Consider the following 27,624-nt stretch of genomic DNA (forward strand, 5'->3'; position numbering starts at 1 on the left):
ATACTGAATGAAATTGCTGGAATGGACCCAAAGCTATTGCTGAACTTTCACCCCAGCACTTCGGAACGAAACTGCTTGGGTGGTGGGGATAGGCTTTAATTTCACCAACATTATAGCAATTGTGTGGGGAAGGAAGGTGCAAAGGTTAACTTTTCACATGCCCTCTTTCCTTGCATTTTTGCTTCTTCTGGGAAACATTATATAAAGAGAATTGTTCTTGTACAGCCTGCTTCCCAGCAGAGTTAAGATACCATCCTGTGCGGGATCTGGTGGCAGCAATTTGGTGGCATCCTCTAAGAACCTTGGAAGGATGGGAGGAAAAGCCTTGAGAAACTGCAAATGGCCTGTGTGTTGACCACCACTGATATAATGCTGTTTTCAAACTGAGATTGTATAAATTAAAATACAGTGGTATCTTGGGCTCCATTATCACTGCAGATGGTGACAGCAGCCACCAAATTAGAAGACACCTACTTCTTGGGAGGAAAGCAATGACAATCCTAGACAGCATCTTAAAAAGCAGAGACATCACCTTGCAAACAAAGGTATACATAGTAAAAGCTATGGTTTTTCCAGTAGCAATGTATGGAAGTGAGAGCTGGACCATAAAGAAGGCTGACCGCCGAAGAATTGATGCTTTTGAATTGAGGTGCTGGAGGAGACTCTTGAAAGTCCCCTGGACTGCAAGGAGAACAAACCTATCCATTTTTGAAGGAAATCAACCCTGAGTGTTCACTGGAAGGACAAATCCTGAAGCTGAGGCTCCAATACTTTGGTCATCTCATGAGAAGAGAAGACTCCCTGGAAAAGACCCTCTCAAAGGCATAATATGTAGGTTGCAATACAGTCGATCCTTGAGTTACGAACTTAATCCATTCTGGAACAGCGTTCGTAAGTTGAAAAGTTTGTAAGTTGATTTCCCATTCCCCATAGGAATGCATTGAAACCCCGTTAATCGGTTCCAGCCACCATGGGTGACCTCCCTGGGGGTCCCCGCTGGCACGACTGGCGGCTTCGGAGCTCTCAAAGGGCTTTCCCCCAACACCGGAGGAAGCCCTTTGAAAGCTCTGAAGTGGAAAAGGCAGGGAGAAAGCGTGGGAAATTCGAATTTCCTGCTCTTTCTCCCTGTCTTTTTGCCTTTAGAGCTTTCAAAGGGCTTCCTCTAATGTTGGGGAAAAGCCCTTTGAGAGCTCTGAAGGTGACAAAAGGCTCCATTCGCAAAAAATGGCATTGACTTGCGAATGGAGCCTCGACCTCGTTCGTAGGTTGAGGCTCTGTTTGCAAGTTGATACCAATTTTTGCGAACAGAGCAGTTCGTAAATCGAAAAGTTCGTATGTGGGGCCGTTCGTAAGTTGAGGGTTGACTGTATACCCAACAATCCTAAAGCTCTTAAATGCTTCTCCAGAGTAAAAGGGATCCCTAGGGAGTCTTAGAACCTGAAGCTAGGGAAGGGGGAGTACAAAGTTTTTAATTAATTTAATCCCTATTGCGGGATGATGACATCACCCTAGTGTATGCAGTAAAACTGAGCAAGAAGATTTCAGCCAATATATTTTAATCAAATTGAATTATTTTGTGACAGATCGCAGATAGTCCTGAATTTAGATAACATCATTCCTGCATTAATTTATGACAGCTTCCCATCCTAGATGACTCATAGGCATCCTTCAGTCTCGAGAGACTATGGCAACATTCTCTGAATCATACCATTCACAAATTTCACGTAACTGCAGCTTCATATCTGCTGATGTGTATTTCCCTAAATTTTAAATGAATTATGAAAAAGAAGAGTCTAAGAAACAAACATCGAAGTAATTTTTTTCATTAGTACTATTCATATTAGTAAAACAGATATTAAGCCTGAAGCTCATGGGATGGTTCTGTATTATAACCATTTACCCCTGCAAATGTTTTTTATTGCTTCTCATTCTCAGAATGCATTGGCGATTATACACAAAATATACATATTTATGGTGTCAGTGTGTTTGCACAGGCATACATATGTCTAGTGTGTAGTGGTACATGAACTAAGATATGTACATACACATATATGCATAGGCATGCTGTGCCTGTCTACATGCATGCATGTGTGTATATTTATATTTATTCACTCGTTCTTGAGAAAATGGCCTTTAGCCAGAGACTGCCAGCATTGCAAGGCAGGCAAGCTCAACTGTAACATTTCCCAATATCAAAATACAAATGCCTTTGGTTACGTTACCAGTGGGCATAAATTGGAGCCAGACAGTCTGTCTGTCGACTTCTGTGCTAGATTGAGCCATCAACTAGAATGACTTTTAGGAGACACAATAAAAATATCTCACAAGAACCAACACTTACAGTTCTTAAGGAGCCAGGCTGAGGAAAGAGCCTGAAATCATATCAAAAGATTGCCTTCCTTATTGATGCCAAAACAAAATGGTTGAAAAGCAGGTAGTAGTGTCAGGGGAGAAGCTTCAAAATTTTTTATTCTAACAACCGAGTAGAAATATTTACTAGGAAAACGTCTGTCTCCATGGTTTTAAAAAATGCAAACATGAACATGGAAAATCTGTGAAGATTCTCAGTCATCAAGGTGAGGTTATCTGAAAGTTGAGTCATGGCAAGTGGACTTCTTTTTAACGTTTTGCTACTTATCCAAGTAGCTTCTTCAGTCTGAGGAGAGTTGGTAAGAGATCCCTGATATATTTGCCATGTTCGTTTCACTTTTCCCTAGTCTGAATAGGCTTCTTAGATGGCCAAAGGAGGTGGGGTTGAGTGAAAATCCCACTTCTGCAGTCCTTCTCCATCCATTGTCAGTGGTCTTTTTGGTGGGTGTGGTCCTGATCTTTTTGGCAATAGATGAAAGGACAGCTTGATAAACAGGAGATAGATTGTATCTAAGGCCTCCACCTCTGCTGAGTGAGGGATTTTCTATATGCACATGTATGGCCTCTCTGACTCCCCCTCTCAAACTACCTATCTTCTCTGTCCAAAGTGAGTACATCTTGGTCATCAAATGAGTGTCCTTTATCCTTCAAATGAAGGAACACTGTTGATGTTCCTGAGACATTGCCCCTCTTTGTATTGGACCGCATATACTATGATCACATAAAGTTATTACTTTACATTTTATTAAAAATATTTTCAGTACATACTCCCTCTAACTAGAAGACCTGCACATTTTCTCTAGGCATGGGCCATTTAAAAATGTTTGAGATATGTGTTGTATTGTTTACGTCCAATACAGGACCTTCAACTTTCATGAGATGTGCTATACATCAGAACACTGACAGCATGTACTGTAGCTGTGATCATTTATTGAGAGCCAGTGAAGAGCAATAGATAGAGCATCACACCACGGCTCAGATCTGGATTCAGTTCCCACTAGGACATGGAAAATCACACCCAGTGATTCTGATAAAACTATACCATTCCTTAAATATTTCACATATCTCAGAAACCTTACTAGAGTTGCCACAGTTGGAATCAACATGATGACACACTGCATATGCAATCATTCATTAGATTTCTATTTTGGAGCTGGGTTTTTTTTTTTTTAAATGATCACTGTCTAAATTTCCTGAGTTTATATTTTTATCTTGAAACCCTATTATTAATTTGAATGATTAATTCAAGAAACAAGTAAGACTCCTAGTCTTTTGATTCCCAAGAAAGTGGCAAGACTAGAGTCTGAACTTCTCAGATAAGCTGTCACCATTTATAGACAGAAAAAAAGCCACAAGAAACTACAAGAATATGAAATATTGACAAGTATTCATTAATACTAGCAATGCCACTGAATTCTGTAGAATTGTTCCAAAAGGTTAAGACCATGACTTATGAGTAGATTAACAGTTTCACTGCACAAAAATAACAAACAATGAAAGGATATATTCAAAGGAGCATTTAGGATAAATATTTTAAAATCACATGTCACGTGTTACATACCTTCCCATATTTTTGGGCGTAAGATCCTGTAAGAAGGGAATGGAAGACAATAATGGTTTCATCCAAATCCCAAACAAAGACTCGCTGAAAGAAAATAATTGACACAAAAATCAGTAGATATAAAAGAGCAAGAGAATCATAGGCAAAGTATGCTTTCTCAGTCACACTCCCCTCTACCCTCTAGCAGCAAACTATAATTACCAAAAAAAAAAAAAAGATGTAGTTTCTCAGGGCTGGGTTCAAGCTGTAGTCATTAAAGAGTTACTACTTTTTATGAGTGGGTACTTCTCTTAATGTTAACTTGTTTCAATCTAAGAACAGGGTAATTTTATAAATTGAGGGGCCAATCTGTCTTCAGAAACTGTTGGGCTGCATACACATTGTTGCTATGCTCTGCTAAAATTCAGTACAACTATCCTTACAGGGTTTTCAAATTATGGGGGATATTCTAAGGAGTGTTTTACCAGTGCCACTCCCCACTGAGCTGGAATTTGAACCCAGAGTCCTAGTCCAACCCTCTCCCCACTATATCAAACTGGTTCTCTCTAGTTTAATTAAGAAACCAAGGGAATATCTATGTTACAGGTGTACAGTTATTAGACAAGGGGCTTCTTTCCATGCTGATAGTATATGATTGTCATAGGTGGTATTCTTCTCACTTTCTTTGTTCTGCAAATTGGCTTGCTTTGTTGTGAATGTTCTTCAAGCCATGAGTATGTCTTTATTTTGCTTTTTCAGAAACAGTAGACTGCTTCAGTAAACCCTCTTGAACACTAAAATGTTTTCATCACTAATGACAGGCTTATATTTTGTTTGTTTCATTGGGCAAATGTTGGTAAGATGAAGAAGTATACTTGCATGCAAAAAAACCTTATGAAAAATGAAAACTAATTAGTCTTAAAAGTACTACAATACTTCTGGTTTCTCTTGTGCTATAAAAGACTAACACATTTACCAACTAGATTTATTTTGACAGTCTTTGTTTTCATTTGCTGTCACTTCACTCCCATTATAAAGGAGGAAGCCTCCAGGGTGATGGCTAGTTGTAGGCCCACCGCTCCTCGCTGGATCCTTTGCCACCGTTGCTGATCAGAGCCACAAAGGGCATTAATTCATCACTAAATCACTTAAAAGAAACCATTGTCCAATACTGGACAACACCAGCAATCATTACGTCAGACTGCACAGGGAAGCCATTGAAATCCACAAGCACAAGCACAGTTTCAACAAAAAAGAGGAAAGTATGAAGCTCAACAAAACCTGGCTCCCAGCTATCAAACATACTGCGTGCAAAAGGTCAATGAACTCTACCCATCCACAAGGACAGGCAATCACTACACACAAAAGACCAGCTAATGACACCCATCAACCACAGGAACAGATAATCTCTTCCCTTTAGCACAACAATACACACTAGTCACCCATCTACAGGAAAAGACAAAAGCCTATCTCACAGCCATAAATACTGCACTCCCAAGCCAACTACACCAGAGTACAGGTTGCTGTCCTCTGAAGATGCCGGCCACAGAGACTGGCGAAACGTCAGGAAGAACAACCTTCAGAACACAGCCAAAGAGCCCGAAAAAACCAGAACAACCATTGTCCAACCCATTATCAAATACCCAATTAGCTTCGGACAATCTCAACAATTTCTGTCCGATCACTAACATACAATTCCTGGGCAAGGTGATTGAGAGAGTGGTGGCCAATCAGCTGCAGTCATACCTGGAGGAGCAGGATTACCTTGACCCATCTGGATACAGGCTATGATAGGGTACTGAGATGACACTGGTCGTGCTGCAGGATGATCGATCTTTTAAGAGGAGCTGACAGGGGCAGATCTCTCAGGAGCGTTTGATATCATCAACCATAGTATCCTCCTGGACAAGCTCTCTGAGGTTGGGATTGGGAGCTTAGCATTGAGCTGGCTCCCATCCTTCCTCAAGAATCGTGTCCAGAGAGTTCAGCTAGGGCAGACCTGGGCAAAGTGCGGCCCGAGGCGCACATACGGCCTGCAAGCCGCTCCTGTCTGGCCCACAGACAGTTTTGAACATCAAAACCATTTATAGCTTTTTGTCAAAGTTCATCAGTTGCTTATCTTTAACATACCGCAAAAAAACTCTTTAGTATATGTGAGGATTAACAAGTTTCAAATAAAAACAATCATAACATCACTGTTTCATTTTATTTTATTTTTAAGTAAAGTTGGTTTGGCCCTGAACACAGTTCAGATTTTTCATGTGGCCCCCCCATAGAAATTAATTGCCCACCTCCAAGCTAGGGGAAGTGGTGTCGGCATCCTGGACCCTTTGGTGTGAGGTTCCTCAGGGATCTGCACTGTAATTTGGGAGTTCTTCTGGACCCAGCTCTCTCTTGCAGCCATGTCCAGATCAGCCTTCAATCAGCTTAGGTTAATTGCCCAACTTCACCACCTACCTAGACGATGACTCCCTCAGGACTTTGGTGCAGGCCTTGGTCATCTTCCAGATTGGCTACTGCCATGCCCTCTATGTGGGGCTTCCCTTGAACCTAATCCAGAGACTTCAGCGGGTCCAGAATGTGGCAGCCAGACTGGTGGTTGATGCAAGTAAATTTGACCACATCACCCCAGTTCTGGTTCGCCTCCACCGGTTGCCCATGGTGTTCCAGATCAGATTCAAGGTTTTGACACTCATATACAAAGCTCTCCACAGTCTGAGCCCATGTTACTTGTTGGAGTGTCTCTCCTTAATGTCATCTACCCAACCCACAAGTTCATCCCAGTTGAGGCTCCTCCGGGTGGCCAACCCAAGGGAGGCTCATAAATCCTCTACAAGAGGTAGGGCTTTCTTTGCAGTGGCTCCAACCTTATGGAACCAGCTTCCAGAGGAGCTCCGCCTAGCCCCCTCCTTTTGGACTTTTAAGAAGCATTTTAAGACATTGTTTTTCAGGGTGGCTGTCCATACCAACCCCAGCTGACCACATTCCTCCCACCCTTTTCACCCCCTCTTCCCTCCCCTATTCTTCTCCACTCTGAGATTAGTTGCCCATGTGGTTTTCTTTTTCTTGTTTTCTTTTTCTTTTTAGGGTTTTATTATCAGTTTTTGATATTTCTATTTGTGTTTTCTATTTATGAGATTGTAGCCCACCCAGAGTAGTGCTGCAACACTAATGGGAGCGGGATACAAATTGAATAAATGAACGAACAAACAAATAAACATGACTTTCAGAGGATGAAATAATATTTCCTTCCAAAGACACAAAGGGAAGGCCCAATAACAAAAATAGTTACGGGGAGACCAGTGGAACATGTTTATATTTGATAACCTTTTGTAATTTCTTTACTGCTGCCCTTCTAGGTCTCAGTTTTCTTCTGATATCTTGGCTACAGTCTCCATTTGGATTGATAGTGGAACCAAGGTACACAAAATCTCTTAACTATTTTAATTTCTTCATTGTCAATATTAAAGGTGTGTAGCTCTTCTGTAATAATGATTTAGGCCTTTTTCATGTTCAACCACAGTCCTGCTTTGGCACTTTCTTCGTTCACTTTCCCCAGAAGTTGTCCCAAGTCATTGCTTCCTGCCAAGAAGATGATGCCATCTGTATATCTTAAAATAAATTATTATTTCATGTCATAAATTAAAATATTAAGTCCTACTTCATTTTAGTCTGGTTTCTGTATATGTTCTCCATAGGGATTGAACAGATAAGGGGGTAAAATGCAGATTTGTCTATCGGAAACCATTCTCTTTCTCCATGTTCTGTCCAATGGCAGCTTCTGGTTCACAACACAGGTTATGCATCAGGACAATCAACTGCTCGGGCTCACCCATTTCTTTCAGAACAACCCATTGTTTCTCATGGTCTACAGAGTCAAAGGTTTTGCTGCAGTCTATAAGGCACAGAATAATCTTCTGAAACTCTTTGGTGCTCTCCAGTAGCCAGCAGATATTTGCAATTATGATCTTGAGTTCCTTTCCAAATCCAGCTTGAACATCAGGTATTTCTTGCTCCATATAAGGTAGAAGTCTTTTCTGCAATATCTTGCCTATCATCTTGCTTGCATGGGAAATTAAAGCAATGGTCCTAATTAGATATGGGTTTCAATGGATAATCTTTTGGATGAACATGTGTTTGGCAGTTCCCAGCCCTGCCTCCTCCAGCAGGTGCCTATTCAGAGGTAGTGCCCAGAGGAAGCAGATCAAGTAAGCTGGGGCACAGCCTTTGAGTGGATGCCTGCTGGAGGAGGCGGGGCAGGGAATCACTGAATATCTGTTTGTCCAGCATGAACCACAAACCAGTAGCTGATGACCATCTTTAGTCCTAATAGTTACTGCACTCCTTGGCATCTACTTCCTTGAGGACCGAAATGTATATTGAGCATTTGTAGTCTGTGGGCCATTATTATTTTTCCATATTTTCTGGCATATTCTTGTTAGGATTTTGACAGAATCAGCCTCTATGGCTTGAAACAGTTATATTGATATCCCATCGACCCCTGGTGACTTATTCCTACTTAGTGCTTGCAAATCAGCGTTCGCTTCACTTTTTAAAAGAACTGCTGGGTCTTTGTCACAGGATTCATCTTCAAATTAGTCTATCATCCTTTTATCTCATCTCTCTAGGTATTCAATATACTCTTTCCACTTCCTCTGTATCCCCCACATCCTGGTCAGTTACTGCACTTCTTTGTTGCTCTTTTAACATTCCTAATTGAAAATGGGTGTTGTTAGAAGGAAAATGGGTGCAAGTAGAACTTGAAGGTAGGTTTTTGCCAAGTCTACTGATGTGAAATAATTTCCTTTCAGGGGATCTTCTCAAATTGTGTGCAGTGTTTCCATAAAGAAGAATTTGTAAGGAACAAAGTAGCTTTGGAATTTTAAATACTGTACAGAGTGGTAAGCTCATTCTTCTTTGGGCATGGTAAAAAGACAAAATATATGCCCAAGTATCTCTTCAGACTGATTCTCTTGTCCTTATGTCCAAGAGGTAGGCTACTGCTTGCTGCAAAATAAGTCATTCTGGAGGGAAATATGCCTGTGGGATTTAAGAAATTTGTCCTTGGGGCCCACTAAATGGATGCTAAGAAAATCCATGGTCAGAAAATTCAAAGTATAAAAATAATTTGCTACTTGCTGAGGTTTTCTGCCTCAGCAGAAGGGAAAGTATACTGTATTTTCAACAGCTGGAGTAAGCTAATCTAAAACTAAGGCCTCTCTGGTATTGATCATCAGGGGCTGGTGTGTCAGATGTGGAGTGCTCTGACTGAAAAACCTTTAGGGCAGGAAGTCCTAAAGTGGAAGTTACTTTGACAAAAGTCCAGAAAAAATACTTAAAATGGCAAGGCCTAGGAGAAGTCCACTTCTCATTGTCTGACCACCACCCCTTTTCTTTATCCAAAGCATCTGAATGGTGGGGAAAACTATTTCTAAACTAAAGTCATAATGAGATTTAACAAAGAATAATTGGCATCAGCAGTTACGAGAGAATAAAAATCAATCATAATTATTATTTGCCCCTGAGACAGGACAGTTGCTTGACATTAGCTGAAAGGGCTTGTTCTGAGCAAGAACAGTAGGCTGTAGCAGCCACAGATTCCTCCAGAGGACTGGAATGTAAATAAGCCCTCTTCCTGGTTGCTTGACAGCTGAGAGAACAGCTCTGAAACTATAGCCTTCTTAATTAAATATCAGCAGACTCTAATTGTTCAGGAATAGGGGAGGGCTAAGAGGAATGTAGGCAGATTTGTTCTGGAGAAAAGGAGAACTAAAAAGGTTTACCAAAATTACATAAGTTTTTCTGGTGTGTGTGCATGTGTGCATGTGTGTGTGCATGTGTGTGATCATAAGCTGAGGCAAGTAACTGAGATAAAAAAGCCAAGACCTTGGCAACTGCTTCTGGCAGACTAGTGTGAGGTGGCAGAGCTGAAGATGATGGATAGGTGGAGCTGAGGCTATTATGAAAAGTGCTGTTTTCCACCTGTTCTGCTCCTTTCAAAATACTGGATATGTCCCTCAAAGAAGAGAAAAAGAGGAATTCCCACCCACATCCTTTATCATCAGATTAATATTTTTTAGAAGTGTTCTTAGGCTACTAGCAGATCAGCTCTACAAGCTGCAGTGCCTCACATTCTTCCTCATTTTCACTGCAAAGAATTTGAGAAAGTCCCATACTAGCTAATTCAGAGAAAGGCCTATAAACAGCACCAACCCAGCCATCTGAGTAGTTAACTATTTTTCATTCTCCTTTGAGCAAAAAGAGGTTGTAGCAGCCACATAAACCTCCAGTCTTTTCTACTTTCACTTTTACTTAGACCTCAAACTGCTTTGTGTTGGGATCCATAATTCAAGGGAAGAAGGTGAGGAAAGGGAAAGAGGGCTGTGCAATTTTTTAACTGGAAGCAAGGGGAAAAACACAGTGAAAAGAAAATCAAAAGACCACAGACAGGAGATCTGTAAGGACATACAACATGAACAGCTCTTATCTGGGCAAACACGGGGGGGGGGGAGGAACTTATGACAAATGGTGCTGGGAATCTTTGCAGTAGCTCACTGCATCAGTGACTCTGCCTTTTTTCTGAGTAGTTAATCACTGAACCAATACTAAGTGAATTCCTCCTCTGAACCACCTAAGAGAGAGTACCACTCTCTATAGAGCTATGGAAATATATAGCATTATAGCATAACTAGCAGAAACTGCAATCCGAAAGATTTCTACATTTTATTGGAATGGAGGAGAAAAATTGAAGAGTCAAATGCTGACAGATGAACATTTTAATATGTATACAATCTCACATAGCTACTATTCTGTCTAAACACTGAAAGGGAAAGCACAAGGAATGTACAAATAAAACAACACATTTCTGCTACAGTAAATGAAAACAGCTTCTTTTAGATAACAGGACAGAAAAATCAAATTAAATTTGAATGACTGTATTTAATTTTCTATAAGAGAAAACTAAGAGACACAACATTTATTTGATTTATTTGTGTATGTTTAAATTAGAGGAGACCAAAAGGCCAAATTTATTACTTACTTAAATGACAAATTTATACTTTATACATTGGACAGCAAAGTAACTTTTCTTTTTGAATTTTCCATGTCCTACCACAGAACATTTCAAAGGGGAGAAAAGAAAATGATTGTGATGACATTTTCACAGGAACAAGCTGTATTTTAAAAGCTAGCACTATAATAGAAAATAAACAATATTTCTTCACAGGTCTTAAACCAATGAAACAGATTTCCATTCCCTCTTTCTGCAGCCCTTGGGGTGGGCCCAATACAGTGGGGTCTTGACTTAAGAACGGCTCGAGTTAAGAACATTTTGACTTAAGAACCACTCCCATAGGAAAATATTGACTTGACTTACATACTTAGATTTGAGTTAAGAACTAAAAAAAACACGTGGGAGGCAGGGAAAGTGCAAAATTTGAACTTTCAGTTAACTGTTGGCCAGTGAAAAGGGTGCCTGTCTGCTTCCTCACTCCTCCCAGCGTTTAGAGAGTGGATTGGGAGTCTTCAGACTGCCTGGTACTGTACTGCCTGGACTGTATTTTCCCTGCCTTCCCTGAACCTTTCTTGACCCAAGAAAAAAAGAAACAAAATATCCCCCTCTAGTGGTCGAAGGCGGAATAGCAGCTTCCCATTAGTTTCTATGAACGGAAAAGAGCAGATACTGATCAAATGGTTCTCAATGCATTCCTATGGGAAATGCAGATTTGACCTGAGAACTTTTTGACTTGAGAACCGCCTTCCAATACGGATTAAGTTCTCAAGTCAAGACCCCACTGTAACATGCTCTTGATCAGGGGTTTGGGCTGCACAGGGAGTGGAGCTGCAGCAGGGAGGGGAAACTATGCTCCCCCTACTGCAGTGGATTCTACACTTTCATGGCAGATATCTGGGTGCAATCTACAACTAGAGATGGGGGTATTCATATTCATATACAAATACGAATATCCCCCCCCCCAGGTGCAGATAACAAAGGTACGGCCCCCTGGGGCCAGACCAACCACTCACGATTCCATCGCTGCTGCCAGCTCTGCAGAGCCTTCCTATTGCTCCATTGCTCGCGGCAGCTTAGCCAGTCCTGGCAGAAGACAGGATGACGAGCCTTTCAGCCCGTCTCGCCCGACACTGTCGCCAGGATGCTTGATCGCTGTCGTGCCACCACTCCTCCTTGGACCCTTGCCCGGCCTGGCTAATCAAAGCAGCCAGGCCTTCAACAATGGAATGGGCTACTGTAATAATTAATCGGTCTTTCCTTGAGGGCAGATTTCCCTCTGCCCTCAAGGAAACACTCATTAGGCCCATCAGAAAGAAACCTAGTTTGGTGGCGGACGAAATTGGCAATTATAGGCCCGTCGCCAATGTTTCTTTCTTAAGCAAGGTAGTCGAGAGGGTGGTGGCCGATCAGCTTCAGGCGTTCCTGGATGAAACAGATGCCCTGGATCCATTCCAGTCGGGCTTCAGGCCGCGCCATGGAACAGAAACGGCATTGGTCGCCCTGTGTGATGACCTATTGAGGGAGGCCGACAGGGGCAAAGTGTCTCTGCTGGTCCTCCTCGATATCTCAGCGGCCTTCGATACCATTGACCACGGTATCCTCCTGGGGAGGCTCACCGAGTTGGGAATAGGTGGCTGGGCTCTCGCCTGGCTCCGTTCCTTCTTGGAGGACCGACCCCAGAGAGTACAGCTTGGGGAGAATGTCTCGGCCCCGTGGAGCCTCAATTGTGGGGTCCCACAGGGGTCGATCATCTCCCCAATGCTGTTTAACATCTATATGAGGCCACTGGGGGGGGTCATCAGGGGGTGTGGAGTGATGTGCCATCAATATGCGGATGACACGCAGCTCTACATCTCCTTTTCTCCAACCGCAGGAGATGCCGTTCTGTCCCTTCAGCGTTGCCTGGGGACCGTACTGGAATGGATGCAGGAGAATGGGCTGAGGCTGAACCCGGACAAGACGGAGGTACTAAGGGTGGGCGCTCCCACAGCTGGGGACTTGGGAAACTCCCTCACTTTTGGGGGTGTGACTCTGCCCGCCAGGGATGGGGTCCGCAGCTTGGGGATCCATCTGGACCCGGCACTCACTATGGAATCTCAGGTGGCGTCCGTGGTCCGTACCGTTTTTTTCCATCTTAGGCGGATAGCCAAGCTGCGACCCTACCTTGATGTGGGGGTCTCACTACTTTGGTGCATGCGCTTGTAATCTCAAGATTAGACCACTGTAATGCGCTCTACGTGGGGCTACCTTTGAGGCTGCTGCGGAAACTACAGGTGGTGCAGAATGCTGCGGCCAGATTACTCAGTGGTGTGAGAAGATTCCAACATATCTCGCCCACTCTGGCCGCACTGCATTGGCTGCCCATCCGATTCCACATCGACTTCAAAGTGTTGATGCTTACTTATAAAGCCCTAAACGGTTTAGGACCTCGATACTTGGTGGAACGCCTTCTCCCACCAAGATCTACCCGTGTCACTCGTGCGAGCCAGGAGGTGAGGCTGAGGAGCCTAACGCCGAGAGAGGCCCGGAAGGAAAAGACCAGAAATCGGGCCTTCTCGGCGGTGGCTCCTCGTCTCTGGAACAACTTACCTCCTGAGATTCGCGCGGCTCCCTCGCTGGGCATTTTTAAGAAACAACTAAAAACACTGATGTATAGGCAGGCCTTCCCAACAGAAAACTCCTGACGATCCTTCCTTTTCTATATCTTTCTTTGATTTCTATCTTAGTTTAGGTGTAATGTTTTAAAATTAAATTGTTCTTTTTTATTGTAAGCCGCCTAGAGTGGTCTAATATGTCCAGATAGGCGGGATAGAAATAAAATAAAATAAAATAAAATAAAATAAAATAAAATAAAATAAAATAAATAAAATAAAATAAAATAAAATAAAATAAATAAATAAATAAATAAATAAATAAATAAAGAAATAAATAAATAAAGTGGCTAATCCATTGCGAGCAACAGAGAGCTAGAAAGGCTCCACAGAACTGGCGGCAGCGGCAGTATCATGAGTGGTTGGTCTGGCCCCAGGGAGCCGGATCCTCATTATCTGCACCTGTGGGGGGATATTTGTATACAGATATCCCCATTTCTATGCAAAACCCATCACTTGGTTTACATCTTAAATTAAAACACAATTATTTAATCATTTGCAAGATGCAACTCAGAGCAACTTTTTCATTGCTTTTCAGTTTCTAAGGACATACCTCCAAGTCACTGTCAGGAGGAGGTGATGGATTATTTTTCCGCCCCCTACCCCTGGATTTTGACCCAGAACTTCTACATGTTCTTTCATCAAGATCTTTGATTGGAGTTGTGGGGCTCTGCACACTGTCAAACTCTCCTGCAAATAAAACAGTTCCAAATGTTAGTTTCACATAACACTTAGGACTACTTAAAGAGTTATATACATCACTGCTTGATTAAAGTGTCTGGAAAATTCTTTAAATGGGATTTCTGATTTACCTGTAAATGACTTGATCTTCATATTGGAAGTAAGGCTGCCTGCTTGTTAAGATTTCCCATCTTTAACTGTGGTAGCAGCTGGGAGGAAAGGCTGTTCATGTACTTAGGCTATATCTAAGTAACCCCAAAATTCCTAAGATTCTTCTATCTAACAAAAGCAAGTCTAACTGAAAAGGGAACTGAGTTCAGAAAAGAAAGATTGAGACTATGCCGGGGGTTATGTTAATCACAATAACAAAGGGCTTGGTATTATGATTACATGTTCAGTCTGGATCAGGTTGTTCTAAAAACGGGCAATGCAACATGCAGGTCAAAAATTCCATTGCACCCACCATTGCAAGGATATCTCCATTGCAGGATTGACAACAGCATTTCCATCTCATATTATTATGCTCTTTCACTTCAAGTTCTCCAAAACATGTTCTACTGTTTGTCTTCTAAAGGCAGTTTCTGCAGAAGACCACATATATGGCATTCTTCCAATGGAATAAGCAGAAAAGGCTCCAAATTCTGAGCACTTGAGGTGGGTGCAAAGGCCATGAAGAGACCAGTTTTCAAGTTTGGTTCCTTGGAATAATGGACACTAATATTGTATACTAATATGTTCAAGTAATGTATACATCAAGTGACAGCTTCAAATGGGAAATGTGTTCTGCTTGATAAGATGACAAAAGTTTTGTCATTTTAGAAACTTGACTCTCTACATAGGTGATGTCAAATAATCCCTTACTATCTAACTTCACAATATAAGGCACAAAGAACAACACGCACCTCAAGATACTAGTGCTGAAGCACTTCTGAAGCACAGATTGTACAAATACTAGCACTTCCGTGGTAGAAGCCATCAGAGGAACTCTTCCACATTCCTATCACAAGGAAATGAAGGCTCTATAGATTTATTTATTTATATGAAAATATGAACCATTTCCCTTTGGCCCCCAAATGATGCTGCATCCTGTAAATTGCATATTCTATTGATGGGAAAATTTGAAAGCAATAGGGTGGAGCGTTTCTTGAGCAGCCACAGTTAAATGACAGCGAAAGAGACATTTCTGGATGCAGGCATTTGAATTTACATTATGGAATGGCTGAAAGCTGTACTCACAGATCATTGGCCTGGTTTTACTTCTTTCTTTCCACCTCTCGTTGTACCATGCCCTATCTAACTGCTTTTCTACTTGATGACTAGATATGTAAGCAAAGAAATATGATGGGCTGAATTACTTGATGATCTGCTAAAACACCAGGGAATTTTAGAATAACTCCATCTCAGCTAGTTTAGAATGACATTTGTGATTCACGCAATGTGTTTCATCACACGAGACCCAACTTCTTACTTGCCCCTGCTAGCTGCTTTGGTTCTCATACTGTCTGTGTGAATCAGGAACAGTCACTCCCTTGATTCATGGCATAAAGTAAATATGTACAATTTAATCGCCTTTGGTTGCATCTAGTGGCATTTTCTTTGGATCCAATACCTTATGCAACCAGTTTCTATCACAATGGGCTCCCTATCTAAAGGGTCCTGCTTGTGTGTAAGACGAGCCAAATAAATCTCTGAGGAGATGCCTTCCTGGAGCCTATGGGATGATGTCACTAAGAAATCCTTTTGGCCTGGAGCCCCAAGTCTAATTTGGGAATAGATCTGGGAGCTGCATTTCAGTTCAGGCCAAAGCAGAACAATCATGGCCAGACAATTCTTTCTAATTTAGACATTTTCGATCACACATGACAAATGTGCAGCCTGCAAAGTGCCTAATTCAATTAAACAACAGTATATAATTGCTAAAAGGGCTTTAGAACAGATGGAAAATTCCCATGGACTACATCTGGTCTGTCGGTTAGAAGGTCTGTGTTCCTATTCTATAGGAACTTCCTATGGAGGAAGTTCCCAAAACTACTGATGAGATGTCATTAGATCCTACTGCAAGAAGCCCAGAATCTTTGGGAGAAGATACATGTAATACTGATAACAATGCCATCTGGCATTATATCATCAGAGTTCATAACAGATCCATGAAATTCTGCAGAATCACTTTGGAAGAAAGTTCTAGAAACCTAACGTATATATCAGATTATAGAAATACCTTGTCTATTTTAATCTCATATCCCAGCCACTTCCTTTTATCATTGCAAAGAGTGATCCTTCACAGATTAATGCATCTTCTCACTTTTGGTACCACTCAAATTCAAAGATAACAACTTGGTCTGACTGTTGTAAGTATTAGAACACTGTAAGAGCCCTCATTCTGAGATGGGAAACCTCTGCAAGCATTGGTGAAGACCTTGGTGATCAAGACAAAACTGAACTCCACCCCAGTAACTACTTATAATCATAGGCAAACTAGAGATCTTAACCATAGTTCTGTTAGATCAGAATGTGAAGATGAGGATCTCAAAAATGATCTGTTACATAAGGATGTGAAGATGAGTTTCTGAAATATCTAAATTAGTGTCATGTGGGTTAAGACCATGACTTCCTTGAAGGTTCTGAAAGTAGAGTTCAATGCAGCAGGATAAACAATAGTTCTGCTGCTTCTTGGCATCCTTAGCTCAGCTGGCTTGTTTATAAGAATGAAAAGCTTATAATACTGGAGAATGTGTTTCTCAGACGCTACAAGAAAGTTTCAAAGTTGCTAGATAAATAACCTGCCACTATAGGAAGAAATCCTAGCCCCCAAATCAATCCCAAATAGATTAGATTCATTAAGAGAAATTGAACCAGCTTGTTATAATTTATATATTGCATTGTTTCAAAAGGTTTACTGTAGTTTGCACTAAGATTAAATTTGACCTTAAAAGGATTTTCAGACAGATACTTCCAATATTTTCAAAACAGCTACTGCTCAGTTATAAAAACTATGCCACATATAAGAAAGCATTTGTCAGAAAAGCAAACTGAAGTGAAATCCTGTGAAGACAAGTGTCCGTGGTTTCAGATTTCATATAAGCAGCAAGCCCATTTATTTATATGGGAGCTGGCATGGAGTGCTCTGATGAGTGTTCTGAGACCTACAGTATCCCCATTGCCACAAACCTTATTTACAGATGTGACTCTTAATCTATGAGTTACTATATTCAGTAAATGACTGCTACGCTCTGCTGAAATTACTGTACTGGAAATCACAGTTGCTACAAGACATCAGATAAAAGAGATCTTTATGTGTCCAGAATTCTCCTGTGCCAACACATATATTTAACTGCCCAGCTAACTTGATACACAGATCATCGTAATCTTTTCTCTTACTGGGATAATTCTGAAATGCACACCTCCAGATCTGATGAAGACCAAAGAAAAACTGAACTAACCATCTGAGACACAAAGGAATGTACAATTGAGTCCACTGAGGAATTTGTATGGCTTTGGTCAAATGCCACAGGTGAGTGCAGTGGTTTGCATTTCCTTGCAGAAAAGCAATCACTATTCCTTACCAATGACAGCTTATAAACATTTATATTAATTAAGAAGGGATCTCTCTGTACCCCATCAAATGGAACTTCTGATGCTGGACATTTAGAAGAGGTTCCAGTTCCTCACCTCCCATTTGAAACCTCTGAATTCCTATCTTGCTGTTTTTCTTGGAACTCCCTTTACTCAGTGCCCTGATATTTAGAGGAAGAAGCCAGACCAGCAGGCATGAAGGTGCTGATTTGGAGCCCCAGTTGAGGAGGACAATAATACAGGCTCCATCATATGCAGGAAGAAAAAAGAATCAACACTTTCTTGTATGGAGCAGGGACATCAGCCATAGAATATGCCCCTATCAGGCAAACTACTGAAGCAGTTATACTGTCTCAATGCTTTGAATATTCCTAGAACTCAGGAATGAAGGCACTGAGAAGTCTGATCAAATGTAAATATCAGAAAAGACTATACCAATGTACCCTCTAAGCTGTATGGGTGCAAGCCTACCCAGTGCTACATCAGTGCTGCACACCCATAGCCAGTATTGCTGATCATTAAGTTCCGATCACAGCTGTAATCACCTGTGCAGTGCGGAGCCCCTGCCCAGCGCTGTCAGAAAATTAGAGGGGACATTCAACTACATACTTTATTCTCACAGCACTGTCTGGTTCCAGAATAGGATTAGGTGGCAACTAGCACCATAGAAAAAATGAGGTGTAGGGGGAACTAGAGGATCCTTCAACAGCTGCCTGGATATTCCTGATAAAATTCCAACTTTGACTAGATGGACTCCTTGAAGGATTGCTTCAACACAAGGGGAAAAAAATAAACTCAGTCTTCTAAAATTTTCTTTCTTTCCATCACTAGGCCTAAATCAATTTTCTTTCTTTCCATCAGAGGCCTAAATCATGTTTCCGAACGCTTTATTCTAACACCTAAAATTTTAACAGGGATATTTTGCCAGTATGTGAAAAACTTCTGGTTCAGCAATATTTATGAAAAATAACTTCAGAAAGGTAATTTAAAATGTGTGAGGATCACAGTGTTCCAGATCTGAGATGTATTATTTGATTTGCCTATGCTTGAATGGGATATCAGGAAGGATGGATTAATCTATTTCTAGTCTTTGTCCGGTTTGCATGTGTTCATCCACAAACATGCTATTTTTAAATCTCTCCAGCTTCTGAATCAATCTTGGTTTTTTTAATTACACAAATTGTTTTTTAATATGCAGTATATATTTTTTAAAAAACATGCATTTTTTTACCCTAATATGTGCATTGTGTATGCATCCTAAAATATACAACTTTATACACATTTTATTTTTTTATTTCAATAGTGTAACCAAAAATTCACAAATAACAATACTCCTACCAGCATACTAAAAACCTAAGAAATATAAATCAGTACCAGATTAGTATCAAAATGTAAGATAAACAAGGATTATAGGGGTCTGAATCACTATTGCAACTTGGGCAATTTTCATGTCTTTACAGACTACAGAACAACTGGGATCACTTTAGTTTCCAGGTTATTCTCAAGTGACTCCATATGTATGTTCTGTCAGATTCTAGGTCCTACCTGATCACTAAATGCTGTTTTCAAAATTTTGCCCTATTTTGAAACTGTGATCATGTTGTCTTTCAATTTTGGAGATAATGAAACAAATCAAATCAAAACCAAATCAATATAAGGGGGATTTTTCACATGAAGCACATTTCATGTGGATTCTATAACCATCATGAAAATAAACACATTCTTAATGATATTAATACGATTGTTTCAAATATTGCTAAATATAAATGTACAGCAGTAGATACATTTTTCTTTGCATTATTAAAACATACATTTAACCTTCACAACAATGGAATTTAAATTAATCTGTTCCTAATTATTATAATTCTTCTAGCTCTGCTTTACAAAATAAGCACACAAACATTATTTCCATTTTCCATTAGTCACTATTAGGCTTCATTTCCGGATCAGGTTTGTGCAAAGCAATATTACTTTCCATTAACTAGTACTGTTTTGAGACACTAAAAACACTATCTTGTAAGTTCTGGATATTCAGAGCCAAGTTTATTTCATTAAGCAAATACCTAAATCAGAATGGCCAGCTGTCTCCTACTTCAATGTAATGGAAGGTACGATTCTATTTTGAGCCAGCAAAAGTCACTGGCTGACTGATAAACCATGGTGGCTGGAACTACTATTTGTTCCTTTTTTTCTGTACTTCAACTACTACATTCAGTGAATACAGTTCCTCCATACTAGCATTCAGGGTTATATTCTTCTGATTACTTATCAACCGTGTTTTAAACATGATTAAAGATGTACATTTTTACATGAATTTCTAGGATTTATTTCAATATTTTTATGCAACCTTTGAGGGCAAACACCAGTCCCTTCAAAGCAGGTCGCACATGTTGTGCTAAATAATACATTTTAATTAACTGAATTATTAATTACCTAGGGCTCTACTGAGCATTGTCACTGTACTCACAGAAGCAGCTTTGAAAATGCAAGTAGGAGGTGGACATTTGTTCCTTTCTCTTGGAGCTTTTCATGTGCCTTAAAATCCTGCTCCGGAGAGCTCTATTGTGTGTTTACAGTATTAAACAGAGCAGCAGGGGAGGGTACCAAACAGCTACCATGAGCATTATGTTCGATTAGACCCCTTTGTTTTTGGTGACTTCAAGCATTTTTCCTTTTTTTTCACCATTCCATCATCTCAACTCCCAGGGCCTGGCTCGTTCCCTCTGCAGAGTGTAATAACTGAGGTAGACTCTAGAACAGCATTGACCCAAATTGTGTTTCTTAGTTTAGTAAATCCCACTAGAGTAGGTCCACGGACTCAATCTGGATTTGATAATTCTTTTACTCTATAAACTCCACTGATATGAATGAAGCTACTCTAACAGCAACTTATTATGCTTAAGTTAATTAAGATTAGGCCCTTTTGAGTCAATGGAACTTACACAGGAGTTGACTCAATCAATCCCTATTGATTTAATAGGCTTATTCTAGTGCAATTTACTATGCTAAGCAACAAGATTTTGGCCAATATACATTGACTCATTCTAAATGACAATAAACATTAACTTAAATGTATATGATATACCACTATTTTAGCTAAGTAAGACACCCAGGCTCCTTTGTTCCAGTATATCAACATACATATAGACAAAAAACAAGTACAAATTGTGTAGACAAGGTATATGGCTAATAGGAACTACAGTTCTGTCTGCTCAGTCGCATATCCCGTGGGTAAGAAAAGAAGCCTAAGCATGTTGTTTCCACACATATGACTTCATTCTATCTTGTTCCAACACTGGTTCTTCCTAACTAATCTCTTTTAAATCCTATCTATGGAAATCATGGCCTTTTTCACACAAGAACCTTGTGAGGCAAGTTAGCCTTATAGATAATGACTGGCTCAAGTTGAGCCAGCAGCCCATGTGAGGATTTAGACCTTTGAGTCTGGGTCTTTGTGCCATTATAATGCACACGTCTACCCTACTTATGCCTGCCTTATATATTTATCTGTAGGCTAAATAAGTGTAAACAACAGAGAAGACAGAAGCATATATTTTATATCCTTTTCAAAACAGAGGAGCTCTCAATAGCTGTTCCAGCTGAAAAATATATTTACCCACTCACTCTTTATAACTCTAAAATGTTGATGTGCTCATGAAGCTTAGCACAGCTACACCCTCTCCAAAAATACACCACATGCCTCTATCCTTCTGTATCGTTTTAAAAATACACTCATCTAAAAGGAGTGCAATGTTTTGAATGTGCAGCCATGAAATTCTGATGCAGTTCTCTGAACTTTTTCTTATCAGCTTGTTCATTCTCAGTACTTTGTAGTAGAATATCTAGTTATACTATATAAAATATATGCAAGAACACATAAGTATCACATACAGTGCATTTAGCTCTTCCTTCTTATGTATTAACTCTAAAGAATTGCAATATTTAAGAAAGAGATAAAATGATAGCCATAAATAGGAAGGTGACAGGTGTTCTGTTATCTGTACCTCAGCTACATCCATGAAACAGGTTGGAAATTAGTGTGTGTACTTTTATCATGGCAGAAATCCTGTTTGTTTCAGTTCTGCAATGTAAGGCTGATGCCTCATTGCAGACTTTTTTTAATTAAGTATTTCCATCTCTTAGCCCCCCCGTAGTGTTCCAATGATGAAAGGGACTCTTTGGGGCCCATGGAGGCTGCAGGATGGGAAGGGGATATTTTTACCAAAAAATATTCAGCATGAAGCCTTATGCTATGGAACTTATAAAAACAGAATTCCTGTCCATGTCTGTGTGTGTATCGAAAATCTATATGATTTTTTTCAGATTATCTCAGACTGCATGCATATTCTTGTGACTATGAAGCCCAGATCTTCATTACAGAGTGTTTTTCAAACTATCAACAATGCACATTTCCAAATGATCTGAAATAACTACTTTCTGGGACCACTGCCAGCAAAAAACTGGCAAAGACGCCACTTTAGAAAGGAAGCTATGGACTAAGACCTTCTGTCTATCTTTTCTCCAAATAAAATTAGTATATTAAACATGTTTAAATATGTGATTAATAAGATATAGGTGGGCTTTCATATTAAAACTTTTCCAACATGTTGAGCTTCCTTTGCAGTCACCACCTTGTTTTCATTAGTGCTATGTAGTTTCCCTACTGATTGTTTTTTAAAAATCATAATTTTGTTATTAGCAAACTATTAAAACTAAAACATAGTTCTAACATGAGTTTATCATGGCATTCAGAACTGAATTTTGAAATAGATGGAATAAACAAATGTTTTCACCTGCAGGAAGGTCTGTACCTGGTTGACTAGTCAGTCCAGGGAGAGAATCCTGGAGCTGGTATGTTGATGATGAAGAGGTACCATCTGTTGCATTGTTTGAGGTCATATAGGCTCCATATGCTGATGATGAATAATACTGTGGATATTGGTTTTGGCCAAAAGCAGTATATGATGGATAATCCTGGAATGACAGACATTATGCTTTTTAAAAGTTTCAATTAAAATACAGCAATATGACAGCAGTTCTGGCTCATTCTAAACTTTTAAATCTAATATATATCAAATCTAACATATAACAGTTTGCTTGAGCTCTGTAGAAAATATAAGTAATCATACCTGTTGTGAACTACTGAAGTTTGTAGAACTTGAGACTGAATTGTTTGCATAAATAGTGGAAGATGGTGTAAAACTGGAACCTACAATTAAAAGAATAGCTCCTTGTAAAAGTTAAATAACACATTGATGCAAACAAGTATAAAGCAAAAAAAAATATTACATATAAAAAACGGTAGTAAATGTTAAGGTTCTTGTCAGCCTAACAGTCTATTAAGAAAATTCATTATTTCTAACTATGTATTAATAGCAACAGCAGTTGCACCTTTAAAAATGTGGGAAACTGCCAGTACTCTCTTTCCTTCCCCACAGTAGATTCAAATTTAGCAATTTACTTTCAAAGGAGTATTATATCCAACACAGTCTAATTCCAACCTATGAATTGCTTAACCTGTCCAGTTCCAACAATGCACATGACATATAGGTGGCAATGGCTTAAGGACGACAGGAAAACGTTAGGGTGAAGATAGGAGAAAGATATGACTCCTTCATAGGTATACCCTGGGACTAAAAGCTCCACCAATACATCAAGATTCTGAAAGAGACATACCACCCATGAGTTTACTTATTCTCAGAAATGTCAGCCTTGGCTGACACAGCAGTTTCCTTACCTGCCACCCGACAGCTTTTTGACTTGAATGGTAAGAAACAGAACTTCACTATACTACTAAGCTAAAATAGAAATGAAGGCAAAAAACCTCCATTCACACCTATTACCTCATTAGGTATTCTAGGAATAAAAGATAAAGGTTTCATTGAGCTGATGGAAGTTATTTCACACTTCCACCTTCATTAATTTAAACAATAAGAGGGACTAAGAATCACGTGACTGTCCCCACTATATAATCCAATAGCGCCCAAACATTTTGAAGTTCAAACTTTATAACCTCAGAATGCAATATCTTCACAAGATCTCCTTCCATTTTCAGAACTGGGTGCTAAATGTAATTTGGGTAATAAGTAGGAGTGAAGATTTCCCCAGCGAAGAGATATGCTGGAGAGCTTATTTGGATCAGATAGCTATGCAACTCGGATCCTTTCTAAAGTAATCAACTATGCCATCAGTAATTTGCACACATAATCATTCTAATAGTGTTAGCTTATTTACATTCTTAGGCACAGATGAGACTCTAAACTGTAATAGACAATTATCTGTGCCACCTACAACTAAAGAGACCATTTTTGCTGTACCTCAAGGATCTCTCTAAAACCCTATCACAAGATTTTGACAAGAAACCATTAAAAACATGAAAACAAATGGAAAATACCTGCTTTAAAATATTTGCAGTTTGCGCTGAAAATCTGGTAGCAAACTGGAAATCCTTATTTTAAAAATTGCTTCGTTTAACAGCTTTTCCATTTGTTGCCAGATTTTGGTTATGTAGAATGAGTGTGTGTGTGCGTGTGTGCGCGCACGCGTACAGATGTGCAAATGTATACAGAAAATATGAATTGTGATACAAGACAAAGGAATATTCCTTATATAATTATCCTTATCAAAACAATATTTTCAGATTCTCAGTGGAGTTATTTAGATTCCTATCACCAGATAATTGAAAACAAATGTATAAAGAAAATATGAATTGTGATACAAGACACAGAAACAGTGAACAAATTTATGTAAATAAAATTTCATAGAATCATATAATAGTGGAGTCGGAAGAGGCTTAAGAGACCACTGAGTCCAACCCCTTGCTCAATGCAGGAATCCAAATCAAAATATATCTGACATATGGTTGTCCAGTTTTCTCATAAATGCCTCCAGCGTTGGGAGCTCACTACCTGCTGAGGTAATTAGTTTCATTGACCTTTTGCTCTAACAGTTAAGTAGTTTTTCCCAATATTTAAGCGAAATCTGGCTTCCTATAACTTGAGCCCATTATGTATCCTGCACTCTGGGATGATCAAGAACAGATCCTGCCCCTACTCTGTGTGACAACCCTTCAAGTATTTGAAAAGTGCTATCGAATCTCCCCTCAGTCTTCTTTTCTTAAGGCTAAATATGCCCAGTTTTCTTTAATTTTGCCTCGTATGGTTTGGTTTCCAGTCTCCCGATCATCCATGCTGAATACCACACATACTATTAGTAAAATACATTCAATAGTACCTCAGTTTGTGAAATGGATCCGTTCAACGCGACGTTACATAGTATGGAAATTTTGCAAACCAAAACGCCAATTGTGCTATGAAAGGGATGGCGCTATAGGCGCAATGCGCCCTGAGAAAACCCTTTTGGAGTGTGTGTGTGTGGGGAAACAACATAAACCGGGGCTTTATTTCTTATGGATTTCTCTGGTTTCTCTTCAGATCGCATAAATCTTTCGCCTTTTTCCTGTACTAATAGTGATGAAAACACTTTTTGAGTAGCATATAATACATTTCACCAATTATATTTATTTTATAAAAGATGCATATATCCTAAACAAATTCAAAAATAGTAAAAAATAACAAAAGACAAACAAAACAAAGGCTGAACAATAGGTCACTTACCTGGCATTTGGTATGAATACGGTGTTTGGCCTGGCTGTGGTGTGGAGAACCCTGGGCTGTAACTAAGGCATCCAGTCTGCAAAGGTGACTGTGCTTGTGAAAGTCCACTTTCTGTCTTGATGCCTGGCAACATTACACCCAAATCTGTGTAAGAAATTAATTTTCAGCTAATTTTTATAGATGGGAGAGAAAAAACCCCCACAGCTTTCCCTGATGCCAAATATACTTATAACAGAATAAAAAACTGTAGGTTAAATACCGTAAGTAGGTAAACTGTAAGGCTGCCCAGTCTGTGAATATGCTGTATATACTGCGGGCTGCTGCATTCCTGAATACTGGGTCTGACCAGCATAGGCTGACATGGTTTGAGCTGCTGGAGTAGACAGAATATGTGGATAAGGCCTAGACAGCAAGGAAGAAACTACCATTATTAATGCCAATAAATATTTGCTAAGTTCATTCAAACAAAAAAACTCCACATCTTTACCTCCCACGTAAAATTACTCACTGAATGAAACTCACTGAAGGTTCTGTGGCTCACCTGTTTCTAGAACTGATCCTGTGGATCTGGTGTTTTACCCTTAATGGCAACCAGAAACACAGAAAACAAGTTGAAGCTTTCTGTGGAATGGAATTATGTAATGGGAAATACCTTTCTTGCTAAGTTTTGGAATATGAGGGTAATAGAAGTTGTTCTTCCTGTCACTGTTGATCTGATTCAAAATTTAGCATATTAATTAGGTCTTACCAGTCCACACTTCTGAAAACACTTCCAGGGTGTAGAAACACTGGAACATTTATAGTTACAATAAAAGTCAATAAAATCCCACACTACAGTGATTGTTAGCAATACAGCTTTATTAGGTAAAGGATGAATTGAGTATGGCATCTTTAATTCTATCAGATGTGTCTGCCATTAAAAGTAGAACCTCATACAGTTACTCCTTCCTCTCTTATTGTTTTGTTAGAAGATCAGCATATGAGTTTCCTTGTCCCTGTTATCATCAGTGGCTGCATACTTGAAAGGACAGAAAAATGTAGAAAAACAACATGAGCAAAGAGAAAGCTCATTTTGGGGTTATCACTTTCAAGAGCAACACTTGTGTCCAGTATACCAGCTAGTTCTGCCCTAAAGCAGAAGAGATTCTATACTTCGTGGAAGCACCTAGCAAATGCTATACAATATGCAGATGAACCATTGACATGGATACTGACTAGAGATGAGGATATTCATATTCATAAACTAATATGAGTATCCCTGTCCCAGCTGGACCTAATGAGGGTCCAGCTCCTAGGAACAGCCCGTCCACTGATGTGTCCTGGTGCTGCAAAGGTCCTGCTCTTGCTGCCAATGGCACCAGGAGATCTGCTGTCTCCCTGCTTGGCTGCCACTCAGCAGCCGTGCGGGAAAACTCATTCTCCCGCCTCCTGCCTGGAGTCATCAGCTGAGCAGGGAAACAGCAAAGCTCCTGGCACCACTGATGAGAAGAGAAGGATCTTTGTGGTGCCAGGGTGCGTGAATGGAAGGGCTGGTTCCGGGGGCTGGATGCTCATTAGGTTTAGCTGGGACAGGGACATTCGTATTCATTTACAAATACAAATACCCCCCATCTCTAATTCTATTTCCCATCCCTCCTGCTGTGATATCACATGTGGGATTTCCCTGAGATCATGGATAGTGGACTTACACTGAAAGTAACCTTAGTATTGGAAAGGACTCAAGTTTGAGCATTTGCATCTAGGTACAGTGAGGTGTGAGGAAGGATGGCAAAAATACCACAAACTACGTTTAAAAGTGAGACGTCTGTTTTTAATCTTACCATATATTGTGGTAACATGTAAAAGTGATATATCTGAACACCCTCACATAATAGCAGCCATACCAGGAAATTAGTATGGTGTTCCCCAAAGTTGTGTATTGAGACCAGTGCCTCTCATATTAGAGCGGGCTATTCTAGTAGTTCTCTTTTTAAGCTACAGAATGTCCCTAAGGGTTTTGCATAGGTGCAGAAACGCCTACATGTGTGATTCAAAGAGACCACAAAGAACAAAGTAAATTAAAATGCTTTGTACTGTATTTGATATGTAATGACTAATGGTAAACACAGTAACTGGCATTATGAATTTGACATAACATACAGGCACTCCTCGCTTAACAACCTACCTGTTTTATGTCTGCTC

The 27,624-nt window shown here is 39.9% G+C and overlaps 1 protein-coding gene across 16 annotated transcripts in view; it reads right to left on the reverse strand.

Annotated features, from left to right (window-relative positions):
• EYA4 (EYA transcriptional coactivator and phosphatase 4) overlaps positions 1 to 27,624 on the reverse strand; it is a 184,887-nt gene that overhangs the window by 48,183 nt on the left and 109,080 nt on the right. For 12 of the 16 annotated variants that reach the window (XM_020779802.3, XM_072996482.2, XM_078383339.1 and 9 more), the window contains 6 exons: positions 25,703 to 25,845; positions 25,444 to 25,587; positions 22,957 to 23,036; positions 22,621 to 22,801; positions 14,127 to 14,263; positions 3,932 to 4,015 (listed from right to left, as the gene is read on the reverse strand). In XM_020779802.3, the coding sequence (XP_020635461.3) occupies positions 3,932 to 4,015; positions 14,127 to 14,263; positions 22,621 to 22,801; positions 22,957 to 23,036; positions 25,444 to 25,587; positions 25,703 to 25,845 (769 nt within the window). The remainder of the gene's footprint in view (positions 1 to 3,931; positions 4,016 to 14,126; positions 14,264 to 22,620; positions 22,802 to 22,956; positions 23,037 to 25,443; positions 25,588 to 25,702; positions 25,846 to 27,624) is intronic. The other 4 variants (XM_072996518.2, XM_072996513.2, XM_072996496.2 and 1 more) reach the window with 1 other exon arrangement.

This window comes from Pogona vitticeps, chromosome 1 (genome assembly GCF_051106095.1).
Source record: "Pogona vitticeps strain Pit_001003342236 chromosome 1, PviZW2.1, whole genome shotgun sequence".
Taxonomy (NCBI): Eukaryota; Metazoa; Chordata; class Lepidosauria; order Squamata; family Agamidae; genus Pogona; species Pogona vitticeps.